Below are 23,232 nucleotides of genomic sequence, written 5' to 3' on the forward strand. Positions count from 1 at the left end.
CGGCAGTGATCTCCCTGCCCAGCACATACCAGGGGCTTGTGCGCGGCCTGTGCGGGAACTATGACAAGAACCACAAGAACGAGCTGATGCTGCCTAGTGGCGTTGTCACCCACAACCTCAACACCTTCGGCAACAGCTGGGAGGTGAAGACCGAGGACTCGGTCCTCCGCTTCCCAAGGTGAGAGCCTGGGGCTGGGGTGATCACCCTCCAGTCCTTGAGCGCAGGGTGACTGGCCTTGACCCTCCAATTCTGTCCTTTCCTCTCCTCCTGACTGCTGTGGGGGCACCTGCTGAGGCAGTCCCAGTCTGTGGCCTCCAACCCAGACACCCTTCCCTGTGTTCTTCCTCCCTCATGTCACGTTCCTCACCTCACCTGCTCAGGGCCATACCCGAGGAGGAGGAGGGCGGCGGTGGAGCAGTGGCGAGCTTCCATGTGGCAGCATGCAGCCCAGAGCAGCTGGCGCTCATCAACAGCACCCAGGCCTGTAGGGTGCTGGTGGACCCCCTGGGCCCCTTTGCTGCCTGTCACCAGACTGTGGCCCCAGAGCCCTTCCAGGAGTGAGTCACGGGCCCAGGACTGCGGGAATGGCCCAGGTGCCTGCTCTGCACCCCGCCCTGTGCTCTGCTGGGTTCACATCTCCTTTCTCCCTGCGGCCTTACTCCCTGTCATTCTCCCTGCACAGCGCCTGATGTCTTTCTGTTTGGGGTTCCCTGCAGGGCTGGGTCTTCTTGCCCACCCCCTGACAGCCCCTTCCTCTGCCCCAGGCACTGTGTGCTTGATCTGTGCTCTGCCGGGGACCCCAGGGAGCAAGAGGAGATGCGCTGCCAGGTCCTCAGCGCCTACGCCATCCTCTGCCAGGAGGCAGGTGTGGCCCTGGCCAGCTGGCGGAACCACACCCGCTGTGGTGAGGTGCTGCCCCTCCCCGTGCTGGCCCCTAGCCCTCTGCCATCTGCCTCTGCTCACCTCTGTCCCCACACTCGCCTCACCGTGGGCTTCCTGTCTTTGTCCCTCCATCCCTCAACTCTCACCATGTCCAAATTAGCACATCCTCCAGCCTGACCCATTCTATGCCCCACCCAGGAGCCTCCCCAACTCGGTCCCCACATCTTGCTCCTTCCCGCCTTGGCCCTCCTTTGCTCGCCTAGTTCCTTCAGATGCTCCGGTGGCTCAGACACAAAGACCCTCCGACGACGAAGCCGGCCCACGCATCTGGCTCCCCTGCCTGTTTCAGCTCTGAGTTCTATTGGGTGACCTTGGCCCTCTTTGGCTGGCCCCAGCACCAGCCAGTTTCTGTCTATGACTTTTGTCCCCTCAGCCATGGCGTGTCCAGCCAATACCGTGTATCAGAGCTGTATGACGCCCTGCCCAGCGTCCTGTGCCGACCTGGCGGACCCCAGGGACTGTGAGGGCCCTTGCGTGGAGGGCTGCGCCAGCATCCCAGGCTACATCTACAGTGGCACTCAGAGCCTCCCTCTGGCCCACTGCGGCTGCACCAGCAATGGCATCTACTACCAGGTGTGGCTGGCAGTGGGAGGCCCAGGGAGCAGAGGTGTAAGGGACAGCTAGGCCAGGGCTGGACAACAGAGCTTCTCCTCCCGGCCCTACCCCCTTTCCAGCGGGGAGACAGCTTTGTGACTGAGGACTGCTCTCAGCGCTGCACCTGTGCTCACGCCGGGATCTTGCTGTGCAAACCCTTCAGCTGCAGTGTGGGGGAGACCTGCACCCTGGGGAACCTCACCCGGGGCTGCTTCCGAGGTGAGCCTGCACCCTGCTTGGCTCCAAGTGGCCTCCAAGCTTGGGCGCCCCTGGACCAAGGATCATGCCTCCGTGTCCCCTGCCTGGGACTCTTCCACATTGAGGTCCCTCCCTCAGAAGCCCCCCCATCTTCGCAGAAAGCCCGTGTCTACGGAACCCCTGTCAGAATGATGGACGGTGTCAGGAGCAAGGAGCCAGCTTCACTTGCCAGTGTGAACTTGGTTATGGGGGAGACCTCTGCACAGAGCCTCGGGATTTGCCACCCCCTGAAATGTCAGGTGAGAGCTTCATCCCAGGCCTGTACCCTCAGAGCCCGGTCCCCACGGACAACCACCAAGGAATTATTCTATACACATAATATTAACATAAAGTATGATATTGGCCAGGTGCGATGGCTCACGCCTATAATCCCAGTGTTTTGGGAGGTGGAGGCAGCAGGATTGCTTGAGGCCAAGAGTTCGAGACTAGCCTAAGCAAGAGTGAGATCCCGTCTCTGCCAAAAAGAAAGGGAAAACCCAGCCTGGTGCTGCTGTGCATGCCTGTAGTCCCAGCAACCCGGGAGGCTGAGGCAGGAGGATCACTTAGTGCTGAGGAGCTGGAGGTTGCAGTGAGCTACAATAGCAACTGCACTCTACCCAGGGCAGCAGAATGAGACTGTCTCAACAAAAACAAGCAAGCACCCCTCCTCACAACCCCCTACCCCTTAAAAAAAGGGGGAAAAAGGCTTATGGGAGTTTGGGTTTGCTGAGGGTGGGCGGGGGCGCTGAGGGGATAGTAGTGAAGCCTTGGAGTCCCTGGGGGTGACAGCATCCGGGAGTTAAAACCAGCATAGCCAGACATGCCAGGGGATGAGGTCCTCCCCCACCCCTCCGTTCCCACCCCTTCTTGTCTCATGTCCCTGTTTCTCTTCTCTGCACCCAGAAGCATCCCGCTCTGTGGCTGTCCTATTGGGAATGCTGGTGCCTGCGGTAGTTGTAGTGCTGGCAGCCACCAGAGAGTGTGTTTACAGAGTGAGGAGGAGGTGGAGGTGAGTTGGGAAGGAGTGAGGAAGGGTGGAGGGAGCCTAGGGCCACTCGGGGAGCCATGCCTCTTCCCCCTGCCTGTTCCCCGTGGCTGCCAGGGAGAAGATTCAGAGCCAGAACAGAGGCAGGGGGGCCAGAGCAGACACAGGTGAGAACCAGCCCCACAGCCCGGAACCTTGGGGACCTGGAGGGGAGTCTGCCTCTAACACAGGTTTTCTGGCTTTTCCCTCAGGTGTTGTTCCAGAGTGTACCTTTAAAGTGACTCAGTTTTGAGTTGTCTTCCAACAGAGTTAAAATAAAAATATTTATTTTTGAGGTGTGAATTTCCACGTGGTTATGGGTAGAAGAAGCTGGGTCTGTGAGGGGGTTCTTGGGGGAGAAATATGAAGGGGACACAGCCTGGGGCTGGGGCGGTGGGAGGCTGTCCCTGAGAGGAAGCCACACTGGTGCCCACTCAGCCTGGGAGGTCGCCATCAGGGCGGGCAGAGGGCAGGGACGAGGGAGGATGAAGGGTGGGCTGCTTCTGATACAGGAGAAAAGACTTCGTCCCAGGAGCCCTCGTTCTTAGAGGAAATGAAGTGGTCTCTGAGCGCTGTGTCAAGGGTAGTGCAAGGTGACTGAGTTTTACATTTCTGGCGATGAGAAGAATTGCTGGGTAGAAGCTAAGGATGGGGAATGCGGCTTTTTCCAAAGAGCGACCCAGTCCATGACCCTCTGGAGAGCCGTCCACCCTACATTTGTCCATTTCCCAAAACAGCCTAGGGGTCACTATGGGAGCTGAGGGAGGGGACAGGGGCAGGCTGGTCTCTATCAAGTAGCCAGACACACTCGCACCAGCCTGAGGCCACAGTGCAAACACTCTATCCCTCCCCCAGTGTCAGGCAGGTCCTTGCCTGGGACATCTTGCTTGGGGTCTAAGAAATGAAGGCTGCCAAGTGGGCAGGGGAGGGTCAAGATATAGGGTCCAAAGGGAAAGGGGACATGGGTTTAGGGATGTCAAAGCAGGCAGGATACTGGGTTCTAGAAAGTCATTGTTACTCTGCACTCATCCTCAAAGATGGCCACCTCTGCAGGAGGAAAGGGCCCCAGGAAGGGAGGGGTGCCGCTGGCCAGGCCACCCTGCCCAGCGGGACTTCCCCTTCCTGTAGTAGGGGGCTGCGCATGGCAGGAAGGCTCAGGCAGCCTCCAGAGCTGGGCATCACGGGGCCTGTGCAGCCCACCTGCCCTGACCCTCTCCCCTCGCTTTTTTTTTTTTTTTGAGACAGAGTCTCACTTTGTTGCCCCAGCTAGAGTGCAGTGGTGTTAGCATGGCTCACAGCAACCTCAAACTCCTGGGCTCAAGGGATCCTTCTGCCTTGGCCTCCTGAGTAGCTGGGACTACAGGCATGTGCCACCATGCCTGGCTAATTTTTTCTATATATTTTTTCGTTGGCCAATTAATTTCTTTCTATTTTTAGTAGAGAAAGGGTCTCGAACTTGCTCAGGCTGGTTTCGAACTCCTGACCTTGAGCGATCTCTGCCTGCCTCGGCCTCCCAGAGTGCTAGGATTGCAGGCATGAGCCACTGCGCCAGGCCTCCCTTGGCATTTTTATTTACCCTTTGCCTTCGTTCTCAGCCTTGCCACTACCCCCCGACCTCCATCCTCCCCATACCAGCTCTCTAATTCACCTTCTCTGTCTGATGTCTGGTGGGCAGGAGGAGGGGTGGGCCTGGGCCCGCACCCTCTGCACTCACCCTTCCTCCGCAGGACTGAGTCCCTGCCACCCCCTATGGGGAACACATGCATGCTACATCACCATGGGAGAGGGGACAGGGCTCAGGAGTTTTGGGGACTCCATTAGAGGGTGGTAGAGGTAGGAAATGGGAACAAGGGCACTGTCCAAGGCTCCCTGGGCAGGGAGGGCCCCAAGCTGTGGACTGGGGCCCTCGCACTGACCCACATCCAACACTAGGGGGCGACTGAGGTGCAGAAATGGGAAAAGCTCCTCTGGCTAAACCAGGCCTGCCCCTGCAGGTGCCCAGAGGGAGGGCAGACACTGGGAGAAAAGAAGGAAACTGCAAAGATGGCAGGAAAGAAAACCAGGCAGTTGGAGCTGGGGACTGAGCCCATACTCATCTTCCTGTTGGGGAGGGAGAAGCCAGGGGTGACACTTAGGAGGCTTCCCCTCCCCTTCCCTTCCCAGGAGGCTGGGAGAACCTGCCTGGGCAGCATCTTGAATGGGAGAATTGTCCTCAAAGCCCCAGCCCAGCCTCTGTGTGTGTGTGTGTGTGTATACACGTGGGGGGTCCCCTCCTGCCTCTCCCCGCTCCCCCCCTCACAGCCAATGCAGACACTCTCCCCCACGGCCTCTAAACCAGCCCCAGCTGTCAACATCTGGTCCACATCTGTCTCCTTCATGACTGGACCCCCTGCCCCAGCCTGAGCCCCCTCCTCCTCTAAAAAGGAGGCTGCAGGGCAGGGCTAAGAGCTCAAGTCTCCCTTCCCTCCCACAGCCCCCAGCCTCTGCTAAGGGAGGTGGGGGGAGGCAGCCCCACCCCGGAGGTGCCCCAGGCTCTTGGCAGAGCCAGCTGGAGCCGTTAGAAGCAGCTGCCAGTGACTCATATCCCAGGCCCCCACCCCCACCTCAAACACACCCTGGGGCCCAGAACTATGCCCCTCACCAAAGCCCTGCTGTCCCCAGACCCCCAACCCCTCTCAGTGGGCCATAAAGTCCCCCAGACTCCACTCTCTTAAGGATCTAGTCCATCCTGGTTCCTAATCACCCCCAGAGCTGGGACACTTCCCATTTTCTTTTATTTATACAAAAAGTTATTTTTTTAAATATAATTTAAGAACCCTCCAAGCACCGACGTTTGACGTTTGACTCTGGTTTCCACCACCACCTCACTGCCCCTTTCACTACCCACCCCTACAACCACCCCAGACACAGCTTGGGGGTTTCTGGGGAGGCAGGGGAATGTCGGGGTCGTGGTGCGACCAAGGCACTGTTCTGGAAAGATACAAGGATGGGTCCCTGTTTCAACTTGGGCAAAGGAGGCAACAGCGAAACAGGTGACCTCCAATACAAAAAGTTATGACAAGGACCGTAGAAAAAAACGAAACAAAAGGTCGGGGGGTGGGAGGGTGAGGGGGATAAGACCAAAAACAAAACTCAAAAACCTTCAATATGAAGGCAGCAGATGGGGGAGGGGCATTTACAAGGGAAAAATGATTGAGTTTGGTGGCAAAAGCAGCAAGTTGGGGCATCAAAGCCCAATGATTTTGTCACTGGGCCATGACACCCCTTCCTGCCTCCTGGGACAGGCTCCACCCGGGAGCTCATCACCCTCTTTGGTCTGCAGGAACACACCCGTTAAGGTGGGGGAGCACCTGGGGAGCCCTCTGGGGAGGTAAGGAGATTATGGGCACTTCCTTCCCCTCTGTTCACACCCAGTCCTGAGGGAAAGGCACCCTCACCCTTGGTCTGGGGTTACCCACCCAGGTTTGTAGGGGGAGGGGATTTTTACACTCCCATATGGCAGAACACCCAAATCCTGTCTCTGCAAATTGCCAACTCCCCACCCCGATAAGTTCAAAGTGCAATCCGGTGGGGCACAGGGATGGGGGCCTCTGTGAGTCCCCACTCTGCCCCAGGAAGAAGGGGAGGCTGTGTCCCTGGGGTGGGGAGTTCCTGCAGGTCAGTACTGTGGGGTTGGTCCTCCTGTCCCTCCCGGGGCTCCGGACTTGGCTTGGGACTTCATGTGCTGGACACTGGCCAAGATTTTCTTCTGGTGTCCCGCCAGAGTGACTCCAATTCGGAGCAGGTCCCTGTGGAGGAACAGAGAGCTCAGTGAGGCAGAGGGTCCCCATGGTCCAGTCAGGCCTGTCAGCCAATCAAGAAGGCCAGTGGGACAGGGGGACTGGCATCAGCCGTTGCCGGGCAGTTTCCGGAAGATTTAGGAGCCAGAGAGGCTGGTGTCCTGCGCAGCTGCAGTGTGTGTGTGGGGAGGGGTGCTGCCTTGGAGGCTCTGGGAAGGGGAGGAAAGAGAGAGAGAAAAGCCAACAAAATGAGGCTGGGGGAAAAGTCACACAGATGGAGAGGGAAGGAGAAGTGAGAAAGAAAAGGCCAAAGGGAGAAAGTTAGAACATCGTTGAGAGGACCTGGGGCTGCTAACATCTGGAGACTGAGTTACGGGGACAGAGGAGGGAGAGGAGTACCCTGTGTCCAGGAGAAGCTGGGCCAAGTCAGGGAGAGGAGCACCCAGGCCCCAGGGGGCAGACTGGCCAGCGACCCTCTGGTTCTGGTTCCAGATTTCTAGTCCTTCCACTTCTGCTATTCAACCCAGGGTGAGAGACCTCTGGAGAGAAATGGGGAGGCAGGAAGGAGGGGCACCAGACAGAGGCCAAGCAGGGACAAACAGCATTTGGGAGGCGAAGGAAGGAATCATAAAACCATTTAACATTAAAGCTGGAAAGGATCTCCAAAACTGAGTCCAGTATTCTCCTTTTATGGGTGGGAAAACAGAACCAGAGTTGACACGTTGTTAATGTGAGAGCTGGGTCTGGAATGTAGATAGAGGCGCAAAGATAGATACAGACTGTGACAGATTATGAGTCTCCAAGGAGATGGCCCAGGGCCTTGATGGTGGGAGGAGGTCAGGTGGACACACTAGCCTGGGACCCCTGGGTCCCCAGCCCCAGGGACTGTCACTGCTCAGGGCTCTTCTGGGCATGGCACAGAGCAACTTCCTTAGGGCTGCCCCTCTGAGGAAACAAAGTCGGCACCAGAAATCAATTCCAAAGGCCCTGCAGACCCTGTGGGCCTGACTCAGGCCCCCGAGCTCCCTGCTCCCGGGAGCCCCTCTGGCTGCTCTGCAATCCCTGCCACCCCTCAGGTCCTACTGCCACTTACTCCGCAGAGATCTGGCTGACCAGCTCGAAGGAGCCAAACCCAGCAGCTGCAAAACTTTCTTCGTATCTTCCCATCTTGATGGCTCGAAGCCACTCGCCCACAGAGCCAAAAGCTGAGTAGTGAGGCTGCCGCTGATCCAGGAGCGGGTGCGAGGCCCTGGGGGGCAAGGATGGGGAGGAATGCTGAGTCCCAGGCCTGAGTCAGGGCTGAGAAGCTGAACTAAGCCTAGCAGAGGCAGACAGAGATCACCCTACTATCACCAAAGGGACGGATACTTCTGGGCAGGGTGGGTGGCTTGCGGGTGGTTTGCAGAAAGCAGGGCCCATTCTCTGGAGTCCTTACCCGCCATTCTCCCTGGCCACGATTTTGAGGCTGGCAGGGTTCCGGATCATCTTGTCAAGGGCGCTGACCACCTGGGGGAAGCGAGGCCGGGCGTTGCGATCCTTCTGCCAGCAGTCCAGCATGAGCTGGTGGAGGGAGGTGGGGCAGTCTGGGGGCGGAGGCAGCCGGTAGTCCTGTTCAATGGCATTGATCACCTGGAAGGAAAGATGCAGAGAAGCGCCGGGTGAAGCAGTCCAGAAGGAAGATGCCAAAGGCCCCAAGGAGATGGTGACTTAATAGATGCTGGTATAGGAGCCATAGCCCCCCAGAATCTCAAATCCAGGAACTCTCCTGGCTGGAGCTGAGGCTCTCTGTGGCTGGACACCCCAGCAGCTGTCAGGCTATGGTATAGTCGTGCAACCTCCCAACTCTGTCCTCCATTTCCATGTCCCTCTGTGACCCAAATATGCTGCATCGAACTCTACTTTTTTTTGAGACAGAGTCTCACTTTGTTGCCCAGGCTAGAGTGAGTGCTGTGGCATCAGCCTAGCTCACAGCAACCTCAAACTCCTGGGCTCCAGCGATCCTTCTGCCTCAGCCTCCTGAGTAGCTGGGACTACAGGCATCCGCCACCATGCCCGGCTTAATTTTTTCTATATATATTAGTTGGCCAATTAATTTCTTCCTATTTACAGTAGAGACAGGGTCTCGCTCTTCTCAGGCTGGTTTTGAACTCCTGACCTTGAGCAATCCGCCCACCTTGGCCTCCCAGAGTGCTAGGATTACAGGCATGAGCCACCGTGCCCGGCCAACATCAAACTCTCTGATGCGAAGATTTTCTTCTTTGTGCCACCCCGTCCAGCTCAAGGACCCAGCAGTGATGACAATCTGGGAATCCCGCCCTCCCTCCTGTATCCCATGTGAGAGAACACTCCAGGAAAAGCTTGGTGTGACCACTTACATCCTGATTGCTCATGTCCCAGTATGGCCGCTCCCCAAACGACATCACCTCCCACATCACAATCCCGTAACTCCAAGCATCACTGGCAGATGTGAACTTCCGGAAGGCAATGGCCTCAGGGGCTGTCCATCGGATGGGAATCTTTCCTCCCTGCAGAGGGGCAGGAAACGGTGAGCCGAGGGACTCATTGGCCCAGGCACACTGACCCCTTGCCGTTTGCTTTTCCCCCTTGCTCAGGCCCCAAGCCCCCAATTCCCCAACTCTGTCCTTTTCCTTGACACCTGGAAGTAGGGTTCTTAAGCTGACTGCCCCCTCCCTGGACCAGAGCCACCAATCCCTCAGCCTCCCACCTTTCCAACCTGCCGTCCCCACCTGGCTGTAAGAACCAGCTCACACCCCTGGTTCCCAGCCTTACCAGAGAGCTTGTGTAGGTGGGATCCGAAGAGTTTTCCTCCAAGAATCGGGAAAGGCCAAAGTCAGACACCTTGCACACAAGGTTGCTGTTGACCAGGATGTTGCGGGCAGCCAGGTCTCTGTGGACGTAGCTCATCTCGGCCAGGTACCGCATGCCAGAGGCGATGCCACGCAACATGCCCACCAGCTGGATGACCGTGAACTGCCCATCATTCAGCTGCAGAGCAGAGAGGGAGAGGGGCATGGTTAGGACAGCATCCAGTCTCTCTCAATTAGATTTAAGGGGATGTTTTTAAAATGTGTTCTTCCATTCAACCTAGTACAGTGTTTCACACCAGGAAATACTCAATGAATGCATTTTAGCTAACATGCTCCTTACGTGTGACAGTTCTGTCAGGAGTATGCTCTGAGCCACCTGTCTCAGGTGAACATGCCTTTGTGCTGACCCAGCTGGAATCTCAGCACAGCCTTCTTGGACCAGCTGTGTGCTGTTTTGTAAGAGAACAGTGAGGAACTGAAGTATAACCAGTGACCAGCACCAAATCCAAGGTCTAAAGCACAACCTTGACCTTTACAGAGTTTACAGAGTTTGCTCTCATTGGATAAACAAACCAGTGACAGTTAACTAAGATGTAGGGGACTCTCTGCAGTCTTGCAGGGCCAGGGACACAGAGACCAAAAACCAAATTCTGAAAGAATGCTCCAAACCCACACCTGCCCTAGGCCTCTCATCTCAGTCCATGAAAATACCACCTGCCAAATGGCCAGGCTGCAGACCTCAGAGTCTGCTGGTTTCCGTCTCCCTGTCGCCTGCCACTTGCAATCCATCAGCAAGTTCTGCTGGACTCGCTTCCAAACATGTCCCAAATCCAACCACTTCCCCCTACCCCACAGCCGGAATGAATGACAGCAACAGCCCCATCACTGGCTCCCAGCTTCTGCTCCTGCTCCCCGGCACCCAGCCAAAGTGATCCCTTTAAACCATCTTATCCTCCTGCTGAAACCCCTCCAAAGGCTTCCCCTGGAACCACGCACCTCAGGATCTACCGTTGCTCCTCTGCTCACTGGGTTCAACCACAGTGGCATTTCTGTTTCTTTTTTTTTTCCAGCATATTGTGGGGGTACAAATGCTACAGCCCTTGCCCTCCCTCCCCCCGGCCCTTCTGTTTCTTAAACATGCCGAGTTCCTGCCTACTCTGGGTCTCAACTCTCTGCCCCAAACACACTTTCCCCCCATCTTCTCGTGACTGTCTCTTTCTCATCTACCCACATGTCATCTCTTCTCCCACCCGCCCTCTCCTTCCCTGTAGCTGGACCTCTGTACGGTACCACCATAAACACACACAAGGGAGGGAGCAGGCTGTCCTCATGCTACTCAAGGGTCTGTGTCAGCACCACTCCTCCTGGTGGGAGCTAGACAGTACGAGTCTGCTGATGGCACCCATGTAGTCTAGCCACCAAAGTTGCATTTCAAACTTATCAAAACCTCAGATAGAGATTCCCTTACAGGAAATACAGAAAAACAAGCTAAATGACCCCACAGGGGAAAGTCCCATAAATCCAGAAGGCCGGGCATCCAGGGGGACAAGGACCCAGCTCTTCATCATGTCAGTGTCATGACAAGGAACTGTTCAGCATTTAGAGAGGCTCAAAAAAATAATAACCAAGTGCAATGCCTGGTCCTAAACTGGGTCCTGGTTTGGTTAAACTGGCAGGCAATAAAAGATATTTTTGGGGCCCTGGGTAAACATGAATATTGACTGGTATTAGGTGATACTAAGGAGTCACTGTAATTCTGTGAAATCCAATGCTATTTTGCTACGTAGGAAAATGTTTTCAGGCCGGGTGCGGTGGCTCACGCCTGTAATCCTAGCACTCTGGGAGGCCGAGATGGGAGGATTGCTCAAGGTCAGGAGTTCAAAACCAGCCTGAGCAAGAGTGAAACTCCGTTTCTACTAAAAAAATAGAAATAAATTAATTGGCTAACTAAAAATATATAGAAAAAAGTAGCCGGCCATAGTGGCGCATGCCTGTAGCCCCAGCTACTCGGGAGGCTGAGGCAGAAGGATTGCTTGAGCCCAGGAGTTTGAGGTTGCTGTGAGCTAGGCTGCCACCACGGCACTCTAGCCTGGGCAGCAACAGAGTGAGACTCTGTCTCAAAAAAAAAAAAAGAGAAAATGTTTTCACTTTTTAAAAAAAGATGCCCAGGCAGGGTGCCGTGGTTCATGCCTATAATCCTAGTACTCTCGGAGGCCAAGGTGGGAGGACCACTTGAGGTCAGGAGTATGAGACCAGCCTGAGCAAGAGCAAGACCCTGTCTCTACCAAAAATAGAAAAAATTAGTTGTGTGTTGTGGTGCACACCTGTGGTCCCAGTTACTTGGGAGGCTGAGGCAGGAGGATCACTCGAGCCCAAAAATTTAGTTTTGGTGACCTGTGATGATGCCACCACACTCATCCTGGGGCAACATAGCAAAACTCGTCTCCAAAAAAAAAAAAAAGATGTCAAAGTTTAAAAAATAGCCAGTGGAGTAGCTCACGCCTATAACCCCAGGATTTTGGGAGGCTGAGGCAGGAGGACTGATTAAGGCCAAAAATTTGAGACCAGCTTGAGCAACACAGTAAGACCCTATCTCTACAAAAAAATTAAAAAATTAGCTGGGCTCAGTGGTTCACGCATGTACTCCCAGCTACCCAGGAGGTTGAAGGGGGAGGATCACTTGAGCCCAGGAGTTTAGGGCTTCAGCTATGATTTTGCCACTGTACTCCAGCTCAGGTGACAGAGCGAGACCCTGTCTCTAAAATGACGAAGATAATAAAAATCAGGCCAGGTGCGGTGGCTCATGCCTGTAATCCTAACACTCAGGGAGGCCAAGGCAGGAGGATTGTTTGAGCTCAGAAGTTCGAGACCAGCCTGAGCAAGAGTGAGACCCTGTCTCGACTATAAATAGAAAATTAACCAAACAACTAAAAAATTAGCCGGGCACGGTGGCATGTGCCTGTAGTCCCAGGTATTTGGGAGGCCGAGGCAGGAGGATCGCTGGAGCATGGGAGTTTGAGGTTGCTATGAGCTAGGCCCAGGCAAGAGAGTGAGACTCTGTCTCAAAAAAAAAAAAAAAAAAAATCAGCAAAATCTGTCAAAGTGACAAAAATGAAATACACTCTTCCTACCTCATCTCCAGCCACGTTTCCATGATCCTGTTTGATTTTTCCCACCTCTGAAATGATCCGTTTGCTTTTTTAAAAAGCCTGTTTGTTTACTTGTTGGTTTACAGAGCTGTCTACTCCACAGGAGCAGAAATCTCGTTTGCTGAGTGCCTGGCTTAATTCCGGGGGGCCTAGCACAGTGGCTGGTGTGTAGGAGGTGTCAGTAAATATTTGTGAAAGAAGGAATGACAGCCCCTCAGCTGTATGGGTCAGCGGGCCCCACAGAGAGGCAGAAGCTTCAGGCTTCTCTGGCCGCAGGTGGGGGGTGCAGGGCGCATGGGGGAGAGGGGTGAGCGGCTCACCCGCAGGAAGGAGTCCAGGGCGCCGTTCTCCATGAACTCCGTGAGGATCATGACTGGCACACTGTTGGTGACCACGCCCTCGAGGCGGATGATGTTCGGGTGCTCGAACTGGCCCATGATGGAGGCCTCGCTCAGGAACTCGCGCCGCTGCCGCTCCGTGTAGCCACCCTTCAGGGTCTTGATGGCCACACAGCTCTCCTTCTTTCCGGGGGCCTTGAGCCGGCCCCGGCACACCTCACCAAACTCCCCTGGAGCAAGGACGCGAGGGTCAGCTTCCCTCCAGCCCCGGTGTGGCCCTGCCTGCCCCTCCACTGCATTCCCGGGTGCCGAGCAGTTGTCCTCTTACCTGCGCCAATCACTTCTTCAATCTTCACGTAGGAGACGTCGATCTCTTTGGCAAATTCCCTCACAGCCTCATTAGGGTCTTCGTAAGTGAAAGGGTCAATGTAGACCTTAGTACCTAGGGAACCGGGCAGGGCCCCGTTAGCCTGGAAGGAGCTTCCACCAGACTCGGAGGACACCCTCTTGCCCGCCAACCCGTTTCCCTCAGATTAGGGCAACCCACCGTGCCCAATGAGATACTGTCCGTGTTTGTCTGAATATTCTGCTTCTCTCCCAGTGCTCTGCTTCCTGTAGCCAGTGAGAAAGAAGCAAAAGGTAAACTGAGTCACACATCTCTATGTCCCCATAGAGGAACACGGGGAAGGGAGGTACAGGGATGGGAGAAGATTTCAAGTGAACGCAGGCCAGTGGGGCACACAGGAAGGCTTGCCCTGGACCACATGGGCAGGTGGCCACTTCCTCAGGGCCTCCAGGTGCTCAGAGCCCTTACCTGAGGCAGAGAACTGCGATGACAATGACCACCAGGACCAGCACCACACCCACAACTGCCGTGCCTGCAATCAGGGCCAGCTGCTCCCGCCAGCTGTCACTGTCTGGGGGAGAAAAGGCTGCTGACCAGGAGACCCCGACGGCCCCGGCCTGTGGCTCCTGAGACCAAGCCTCCAGCATGGTGGGACAGGTGGAGGAAGAGGACACAGGTGAAGGGGGACAGGGGATGAACAGTGGGTTTCGAACTATCCTCCACGGGGCTGTGGGCTCCTCTAAAATCCCTCAGGGTAAGGGGGGGGATGTCTCCCAACCCTGTTACTATCAGAGCAATATGGATTGTGTTTTATTATAAATACTCATGTCCACAAAAATTCTCATTTGAATGAAAGGTTCTGAAGGCAAAAAATTAAGACTTATAGTCAAACAGTAGAAACAACCCAAATGTCCGTCAACAGATGAATGCATAAACGAAATGTGCTATATCCATACAATGGATTATTATTTCCCCATAAAAAGAAATGAAGCATTGTTAACATGCTACGACATGGATGAAACTTGAAAACATTATGCTCAATGAAAGAAGCAGCCAGTCACAAAAGTACACACATTGCAGGATTCCATTTCTATGAAATATCAGGGTAGGCATGTCCACAAGGACAGAGAGTAGATCAGTGTTTGCCAGGGGCTGGGGCAACAAGAGGGTTGGGGAATGACGGCTAAGGGGTATAGGTCCTTTTTTAGGGTACTGGAAATGTCCTAAAATTAATTGTGATGATGGCTGCATAATTCTGTGAATATATTAAAAGCCATCGAATTTTGTACATTTGAAATGGGTGAATTGTATGACACAGGAGTTACATCTCAATAAAAAATTTTAAAAAATTTACAAGGTTTAGAAAGCCACTGGTCTAGCACATTAGAACCAACACGTGCTACCTCATTTAATGCTCAAAGCCCTTTAAGAGGCTTCAGACATTCCCATTTTACTGGATGAAGGACCTGGGCTCATGGGTCAGGCTGTTGCTAAAGGTCACACAGCTGGTCGGCTGCCAAGCCGGGCTTCACACCCAGCTGTGAGTTTTGGTTTCTATATCCTATGCTCTCCCCACTAGGCTGTGCTTTGCAATGGGGAACAAGAGGGGTGCAGGGATGTGACTTGGGGGGGAGTCCCCTGACCATGCCCTGCCCCCCAGGCTCACCGTCCAGCTGGGTCTGGCTGTGGTGCTCCTGGCCGAAGGGCCCATAGCCGGCCTCAGAGCGTGCCCGCACCTGCACCAGGTAGCTGGCTCCCCTCTTTAGCCCCCGCAGCTCCGCCCGGTTTTCCGATGTCTTCAGGAACCGCACACTGCTGGGGCCCTCTGCACCCTGTCCAGGAGAAAGAGGGGGCTGGCCGTCACCCAGGGCCCCCAGTTTCTGCAGCTCTTCCTGCTTCCCCCTCCACTCCTATACCCCAACCACTAGCATCTTGGTCCCATTGGGTGGCAGGTGACAGGTGAGGCCATTGGGCTCACTTCTACACGCACTGTATCCTGTGTTTTGCATTCATTATATCATCTACTCCTTGCAGCAATTCTGTGCTGAGCCAGTTCTCACAGTTGTTCTACAAATCGGGAGACTGAGGCTTAGCGCGGCCAAGGGGCTGGCCAAGCTTGCACAGCTATTACCTGGCAGAGCTGGAATTCAAATGCGGCCAGACGCCAGCAGTTCAGGTGTCCCAGCCCCACCCCCAGGGCCAGACCTTGTCTTACCTTCTCATGGTACTTGACCTCGTAGTCCAGCACGGCTCCACTGGGTGCCCGGGGAACAGCCCAGGCCAGGCTCAAGCTGCTGGGTGATGACCGAGTCACCCGGATATCAGACACCGCGGGGGGCACTGGGGACAGAGACAAATGGGCCCTTCTGCATGGCAGGTCTGCCTCTTTCTAACTCTTCCTCTGCCGGCTACACGTGTGCCACCCCCCCACCCTCTGCCTATTCCGGGAACTCCTTCTGATCTCCCTGCCTGGTCCTGGCCCGGCTGCCTCTGCATCTCTCTTTTTCTGCCTCCTGCTCCAAAAGCCTTGACCATCCACACTTCCTGGGGACCCCATTCCCCAGTCCCACCCTTCCCAGTCAGGCCCCCAGCCCATCCACACCCCTTGCTGGCCTTTCCCATGGACATGTGTGTCTCCCAGCCAACCACAGGCTGCCCAGCCCCTAGTCTCACCCTCTCGGTCAGTGGTGACATTGACAGGCTCAAATGGCACAGGCCCTGTGGCTAAGGAGGACACCCCGTTCAAAGCAGTGACTTCGAAGGTATAGGTGAAGTCAGGACGCAGCCCTCGAACTGCCACCCAGGGCTCCACCAGGTTCCGGGGGCCAGGGTCGAAGGTCAGGTCTCCGCCACAGGTTGTGCATGAGCCCCCGGGCCGGCACTCTCGACAACGTAGTGCATAGGTGAGGTCCTCTCGGCCGCCAGACTCGAGGGGGGCACTCCACTCCAGGTACAGGGAGGAGCCATTCAGGCGAGGAACCACGCTTCGTGGAGCGGAGGGTGGGGCTGCAGAAGACCAGGGAGTCAGGCAGAGACTGATCCACAGGGCAGGGAGGGGCCAGCAGATGGACAAGCAGCCACACTGACCTCCTGCCATGGAGATAGTGTGTTTGACCAGTTCCTTCAGGCTGGGGACCAGCATATGCCAGGGTCACAGGAGGAAGCCCGGGGAGGACAGGGCTGTGGTGGGGTCCACCCCAGGGGTCTGTACTCCCTCCCCAATGAACTGCACCTGGCTGCTGGTCACTTACTGGTGCAGGGTGCACCCCGGGGGTCCGTGCGGGCCCGGAAGTACCCGATGCGGCACTGGCAGACAGATGATCCGATACTGTTAGAATGGCTGTTGGCTGGGCATGGCTGGCAGGACCCCTCTCCTGACAGGGGTTTGAAGGTGCCCTGGGCACAGGCTGAGAGAGAGAGAGAGAAAGAAAGATTTTTCATCAAAAGCATGCACCAGGCCGGGCGCGGTGGCTCACGCCTGTAATCCTAGCACTCTGGGAGGCCGAGGCGGGCGGATCGCTAAAGGTCAGGAGTTCGAAACCACCCTGAGCAAGAGTGAGACCCTGTCTCTACTATAAATAGAAAGAAATTAATTGGCCAACTAATATATATAGAAAAAATAAGCCGGGCATGGTGGTGCATGCCTGTAGTCCCAGCTACTGGGGAGGCTGAGGCAGGAGGATTGCTTGAGCCCAGGAGTTTGAGGTTGCTGTGAGCGAGGCTGACGCCAGGGCACTCACTCTAGCCTGGGCAACAAAGCGAGACTCTGTCTCAAAAAAAACAAAAAAAAACCATGCACCAAACATCCAGCTGTGTTCAAGGTTGTACAAAGTGCTAAGGGAGGAGAATGAAAGAAGGATGTCAGAAACCTCACCTCTAACAGAAGAAAGGAGACCCTCCCTCCAGAGCAAGTGTCCTAACCGTTTTTGACCCTGACCTTGGCAGTCTGGTGAAGCCTACAGATCCTTGCTCAGGATAATAATTTTAAATGTACACCACAAAATTGGATTGCAAAGGAAACAAAGTACGTTGAGATGATCAAAACATTAAGAAAACAAGTTCATAATACAGCAGTATTTGCATTTCTTTATTAACAAGACATAACAGCAGTTCTCACAATCTCTGTGACATGGAAGTCATGGTGAGCAAAAACAACATTTTGAGATTCTTGTGGTACCTGGAACGGGCTGTAGGTACCTGTGATTTGTTGGGTGCCCAAGTCTCAGGTCCTGCTACAACTACAGGGCACTTGCTGGCATTCCACACGGTGGAATTTCAGGTGGAGAGTTGTAAAAATAAACTCATTTTTCTCCTCCACCAAAGCCCATGGATTCCCTACATCCCATCTATAAAACCCAGGCTAAGCAGCTCCACTTTAGAGAAAAAGCTAAGTGAGAATTCACTATCAGTAAATTAGAGGCCACAACGAACAAGAACAAACACCATGATCCCTTTGTCCTGAGCCAGACAAGGTCCCCTCCCCAGGCCAGTCCTGCACCTGGAGTTGGACAGGGACAGAGAGAAGAGTCTGGAAGTGAGGAAGGGCTCAGAAAGTGAGCCCTCCAGTAAGTGAGTGCCCGGGACAGTGAATAATGTTCAAAACGAAGACTGAAGAAATGGCTCCATGGGTGGAGTGTGAGACGCTACCGCGGAGAGGCAGGCTTCATGGGGGAAGCCCCAGCACTCACCTCGGCACTTGGTGTTGCCCTCAGCAGCCTCGAACCCTGGAGCACAGCTGCAGCCCGTGACTGGCTGCTCGGCCCACTGGCCGTCCTCGCGGCAGTAGAGGCTGGGGCCAGGGCCTGGGGCGGGGACGGCATCTGCCACGCATCTCCCCGCCACGGGCACGACCAGCTCCCGAGGCACGGTCTCCGGGAAGTGGGTTAGGTTCACAGTCAGCGGGGGGCACTTCTTGTAGAAGAGGTGCAGGGACAGCAGGGCCATGCAGGCCCCCTGGTCCTGGAAGGCCAGGTAGAAGCCGGCCTTGCTGAGCGGTCCCAGACGCAGTGTCTTAATGTTCACCTTCCCTGTGGCCTCGGCTCCAGGGCGCTTCCGGGTCAAATGCTCAGCAGCCACCGTGTCCACCTGCCGGGCAGGGAAGATGCACTACTGCTGTCCCCACTCCCCTGAGGACCCATGGACTATCTTCTTCTGAGCTCACCCTCCCTGACTTCCTGGGTTCCCATTCTGGAACCTTCTCTCCACCTTCCACAGTGCACACTTTCCTGCAGTTCCCAGTATCGTCCATTCATCCTTGCTGAGCTCCTACCACGTGTCCGGTCTCTATCCAGCACCCCTCCCCCGTTCACTTACTCGTTCTACCAACATGTACCAACACCTACACCACACCAGGGCCCGACCCCAGAGCCAAGGAGATGGAAACGAATGACTCCACGGTGCTGGGCCAGGTATGTGCCCAGTGCAAGATTCCAGGGCACACAGAATCAGCCAAGGCCGCACAGAGAAGACCTTGATTTGGAACTTGGAAGATAGGTAGGGGTTGGGTAGAAGAGGCCGGGGAGAAGGCATGCAGGGTGAGGCATTGGGTGATGCGGAGCCCCGGGCTGTGAAGGTGTAGTCAGAGGACAGAAGCATGCTGGGGTAGGGTGGCTGAGGTGTCTGCAGAAGCAGCATGAGCCTAGGCCTCCCAGGGGACCAGGCCAGGCAGCCAACATGCTCTCCACTGCTCCACCCTCAAGACCACCTTCTTCCCTCACCAGACTCCTCCTTCTAGCCCCCTGCACCCCTGCCAAAGGCCTGCTCACTGGGCCCCCACCTTGGCCATGGCTGAGTCTCGGGGCGCCTGGGTACCTTGATGTAGGGGTTCTCCATCCAGGCTGGCGAGATGGCTGTGGCCGTGTCAGCGTCACTCTCATAGTAGAAGACAGTGAAGGTCTCCTTGCAGGAGCGCCCGGCCCGAGGTAGGGACAGGCACTCGAGCATGGTGAAGCGCAGCGTGGCATACACGTGGACGGCACCACGCCGTGGGACCCAGCCAGTGCGCAGCCAGTGGGCCAAGCCCGGGGCCCGCTGCACATCACACACCTCGTAGGTTCGCACACTGTGCTGCTCCTCGTCCAGGCCGCTCAGCTCCTCCCACTGTGGGGAGAGGGGGCTCAGCCTGGGGCTGCTGTGGGGTCTGCGTGGGGTGTTTCCCATGGAGCAAGGAGGGACTGGGGCAGAAGCTGCTGGGGGTCTTCTCGGAGCAAGGCCTCAGAGGAAAACCTGCTCAGGCTGCTGCCATCTGGGGCGGCGAGGAAGGTACAGGAAACGGCCAGCATGCTCACCCCTCCTTCTTCCTCCCTCAGTTTCCCTTCAGGGCCCCAGCTCTTACCTGCCCCTCCACCTGAGGGAACGTCACCCACTTCAGATCAGCAGTCTCCAATTTTGTGTTCAGTAGGGTCTCTGAGACAGACAAGAGACAAAGTCAGCACTTGGGACAGGGAGGGGGCCAGGAGGACCAGACCCCTGGAAACTGAGACAGGTGGGTCCTCTTAGCTCCAAGCCAGAGAAGTGTGGGGGTGGGGGGGCAACTTATGCCCTCTGAACCCTTGTCTGACTTCTGCCTCTTTTTCTGAATGCCAACCCCACTCCCAACAGCTGGCAGGCCACCAGACCCCCAAAGATCTAGGTCTCTCTGAGGGCTGTGCCCTGAAGCAGGGACGAAAACCAAAATGCTGGAGGGAAGCAGGGTCAACAGCTCAGAAAGGGTTAAAACAAGAGCTGCTCTGGTCCTGACCACCCAGCACCCAGCACATGGGCAAAGGGCTGCTGGCTGAGGACACACCTCCCTAGGGGCTGTCTTGGGCCTCTGCATTCCCTTCCCTGTCTACCACCAACTCCACTCCGCTTCTAAGTCCCCACCCCCTCTTTAGGCTGAACCTCCACCCTCTCCTCTAAAGTGGTTCTCAGTTACTGAGGCCCAGCCCTGTCCCCTCCCCAGAACCCCTCCCCCGAGTCCTCAAGGAAGTGCTGGAGGCCAGGACGCTTGGGTTCCCGCATGCACGGGGCTCGGCAGAGGCCTCACATCTGGATTTGGTTACGGGAAGGCGAAGGGGAGGAGACTGGGAGGGGGGGGATGAACACACCTGGCTTGGCCCGCATCATGGGGGAGGGGACAGGCACTGGCGGAAGGGGGATTAGGAAATACTACACAGCCCCTGGCAGTGGAGGGTGGCGTGAGGCTGGGGGAAGGTGGGGAATTCCCTGGGAGCAGAGATGGGGCCCCCCAGGGAGCCAGCAGCACACCTGGGATCAGCACTGTGGGGGCTGCAGGAGAGAGGGAAGGGGGGAGGGTGGGAGGTGGGACAGCCTATTCCCAGGGACCAAGTGATGACCAGGAGGCAGGGGGCAGGTAGACCCGCCAGCCTGAGGTGAGGCCCTGGACCCCTATGGGTGGCAGGAGACAGCCCAGCACGTTGGGGACAGGATGCCCGGGTTCAGGGAAGGGGGGGATAGAGGCTGCCGTCTCCACCCTCCATTGTTCCAGCCTGGATAGTGTTTTCCTGTCTCCAATTTACACACTGTCTCTGCCTCAGGGATGTCCTCAGCTGAGCTCTGGCTCACTTTCTCTCACCCCATCTGGGGCTCCGGCCTCCAGCTCGCTGCTTTGATCTGTCAGTTCGCTGTGTCTCTCACCTCTCTCTGTCCACTGCCATTTCTCTTCCTCACCGTCTCTATCTCTTCTTGCTTTTCTGTCTCCTACCCTTTTCACCTTCCTTCAGGCATATGGCTTTGGATAAATTACTTAACGTTTCTAAGCCTCAGTCTCTTCATCTGAGAAATGGGGGCAATACTACCTCCCACCCCCAGCGTTGTCCGGATGGTGAAAATAGCATCTGTGAAGCGCTCTGCCTGGTGCTTGGGCGGCTCTGAGGCATGGGCACTGGAAGAACCATTTCCTCCCTGCATCTATCCCTTCTTCTCACACTTCGTCCTGTGGTTTTTCTGCCCCTTTGGCCTCCCTCCTCTAGCGTCCACAGTCCTCTTCCCTTTCTTTCTCTGAGCCAGGCAAACCTACCCTACTCCCTCCCCACACCTCAGCTTTGATCCCCAGCCCAGAGCAGACCAGCCCAGCCTGGGGGAGAGGGGTTTTCCACCTAACAGCCTTTGACTCCTCCCCCTGCAGGAGCCCCCCATGGCCCACTCCCTAGAGACCCCTTTGATAGGCAGTGAAGGGGTGGGAAGCCGCTCACTGAAAGGAGATTAGGGACCCAGGAGGGTTTATAGGGCTCTGGGCTCCCCCTCTAGGGGAGGAGGAGGGACACAGACTCATGGATGAAGAAATATTTGGAGATGAATATAGAAAAATAGACATTTGGAGAGACTAGGAGGTCGTAGTTGGGCTGAGTTAGGGCCACACAGGCTGTGTAGGTCCATTTCTACTGCCTGGCAGAAGGACTCAGGCAGGGCCCGGGCCTAGACGGCATTTAGAGGGGTGGGGTGCAGCCCGGGAAACCAGGGAAGGGGTCGTGCTGCAGCAAGGGCAGTGGCTGGGAGAGCGAAGGTGGGGGTGCGGAGTGTAAATGCAGAAGGCCATCCTGACAGCAGTGTGCAATCGCGGGACCAAGGTGTGGATGCTAAGGAACTGCTGGCGGGGGTCGTTTCGTGGCCTAGCCCGAAGTTCTGCCTGGTCTGCAGTTGCTACTCCAGAAACGTTCCCTCATTTTCAGGGAGAGGTGGGGAGTGAGCCAGAAACTCTGCCGATAGTTTTGAAGATCGGGGTGGGGAGGACAGGAAAGGCTGCCAAGGGTGTCTGGAGTCAGCCGTACGTGTCGGGGGAGCTGGGCTGGGGGAGCGTCCCGGGTCGCCGCTCGACTCCATCTCTTCCCAAACAAAAGAAAACTCCACTCCCCGCCGGGCCGCCTCCTCCCCGCCCCCCCTCCCGTTCTAGCTCTGTAGGTCCGGAGCGTCTAGGGTTGGGGTGCCGGGGCAGGGGTGGAGAGAAGTCGGCTCCTCTACTCTGAGACCCAACTTTGGGGGCCACAGGAGTGACGGGGTGCCCTCAAGGAAACTCACCTTCTAAAGCAGTGACGAGCGAAGCCCAGCAGAGCAGCGCCCGAAGCTCCATGGCGCCGCCTGACTCCGGTAGGATCCGATCCGAGTTTGGGGGGCCCTAGCCCCCCCAGGTTTGACCCCCTTCCCTCGGGCGTGTGCACGCCGACTCCCTGCCCGGGACTCTCAGTCGGCGCCCTTAGCGCGGGCCCATGCGGGCGCGCCGGGCACCGGGCGGCGGCGCCCAGGTGTGGTCCCGCGTCTCCGCCGCGCGCGCAGGCGGCCGGCTGGGGGAGTCCTGGCAGTGGCCGCGCCGGGCGGGCGCAGAGCGAGACGTGGCTGGAGCCGGGGTCCCTCCGGGGCCTTTGGGGTCCCGCCCCGGCTGGCGGGGGGTGAACCGGCCGCTCGCGTTCTCCCCCCCTCCCTGGAGTGACGCTGCTAGCGCTGCGGGGCCAAGTACGCTCCGCGCGGGCAGGGAGGGTGGGAGCCTGAGCGGGGACGGAGCGGGAGGGAGGGAGGGAGACTACAGCAAGGGGCCGAGAGGGCCGGGCCGGGGCTGGGCCGCGCTGGGACTGGGCCGGGCGGCGCCTGGCCCAGGAGGGAGGGGCGCGCGGGGGGCGGGGCAGCTCCCCCCAGCCGGAGCTCGACGAGGGGGCCCGGGCACGCTGATTGGAGCCCGCGCTGCTGAATAATTCATGAGGGAAGCGAAGAGGGGCGCCGAGCGGAGCAGGTCGGGAAGTTAGGAGAAAGTTTGGCGAAGGGGGAGGGGTAGCGGGCTAGGAGCCCGGGGACCGCCCAGACGTGCACAGTGGCCGTGCGCCTAGCCCGGGACCGAGCATGTCCGGGCTAGGGCCCAGGGACCCCCGGGACAGGCCCGAATCCGGCAGACACCGGGGGAGCAGGGAACACACAGAGCAACACGGAGGGCCGCACGGCTGTGCGCGCAATGTGCAGCACACACACAAAGCCCGCTCTGACCTCGCTGAGGACCTGAGATTCC

The 23,232-nt window shown here is 56.8% G+C and overlaps 2 protein-coding genes across 2 annotated transcripts in view; one reads left to right on the forward strand and one right to left on the reverse strand.

Moving 5' to 3' along the window:
- The window catches only part of ZAN (zonadhesin), a 38,045-nt gene extending 31,910 nt beyond the window's left edge, over positions 1-6,135 (forward strand). The window contains 10 exon segments of the mRNA XM_075994853.1: positions 7-178; positions 382-558; positions 766-839; positions 1,316-1,470; positions 1,472-1,516; positions 1,618-1,756; positions 1,894-2,034; positions 2,681-2,783; positions 5,703-5,830; positions 6,083-6,135. Of these exon segments, the coding sequence (XP_075850968.1) occupies positions 7-178; positions 382-558; positions 766-839; positions 1,316-1,470; positions 1,472-1,516; positions 1,618-1,756; positions 1,894-2,034; positions 2,681-2,783; positions 5,703-5,830; positions 6,083-6,135 (1,187 nt within the window).
- On the reverse strand, positions 5,556-22,806 carry EPHB4 (EPH receptor B4). Its single transcript, XM_012759120.2, has 17 exons — positions 22,257-22,806; positions 19,573-19,643; positions 19,050-19,337; positions 17,927-18,323; positions 16,490-16,645; positions 15,912-16,244; positions 15,454-15,578; positions 14,905-15,070; positions 13,707-13,809; positions 13,440-13,504; positions 13,221-13,334; positions 12,875-13,122; positions 9,368-9,583; positions 8,953-9,102; positions 8,013-8,206; positions 7,671-7,826; positions 5,556-6,586 (listed from the first exon to the last, which is right to left on the reverse strand). Exons 1-17 carry the CDS (start codon positions 22,306-22,308, stop codon positions 6,457-6,459), a joined length of 2,964 nt encoding a protein of 987 aa, XP_012614574.1. The 5' UTR covers positions 22,309-22,806; the 3' UTR covers positions 5,556-6,456.
- Between the last annotated feature and the right edge of the window lie 426 nt (positions 22,807-23,232).

Source organism: Microcebus murinus, chromosome 19 (assembly GCF_040939455.1).
Source record: "Microcebus murinus isolate Inina chromosome 19, M.murinus_Inina_mat1.0, whole genome shotgun sequence".
In the NCBI taxonomy this organism is placed as follows: Eukaryota; Metazoa; Chordata; class Mammalia; order Primates; family Cheirogaleidae; genus Microcebus; species Microcebus murinus.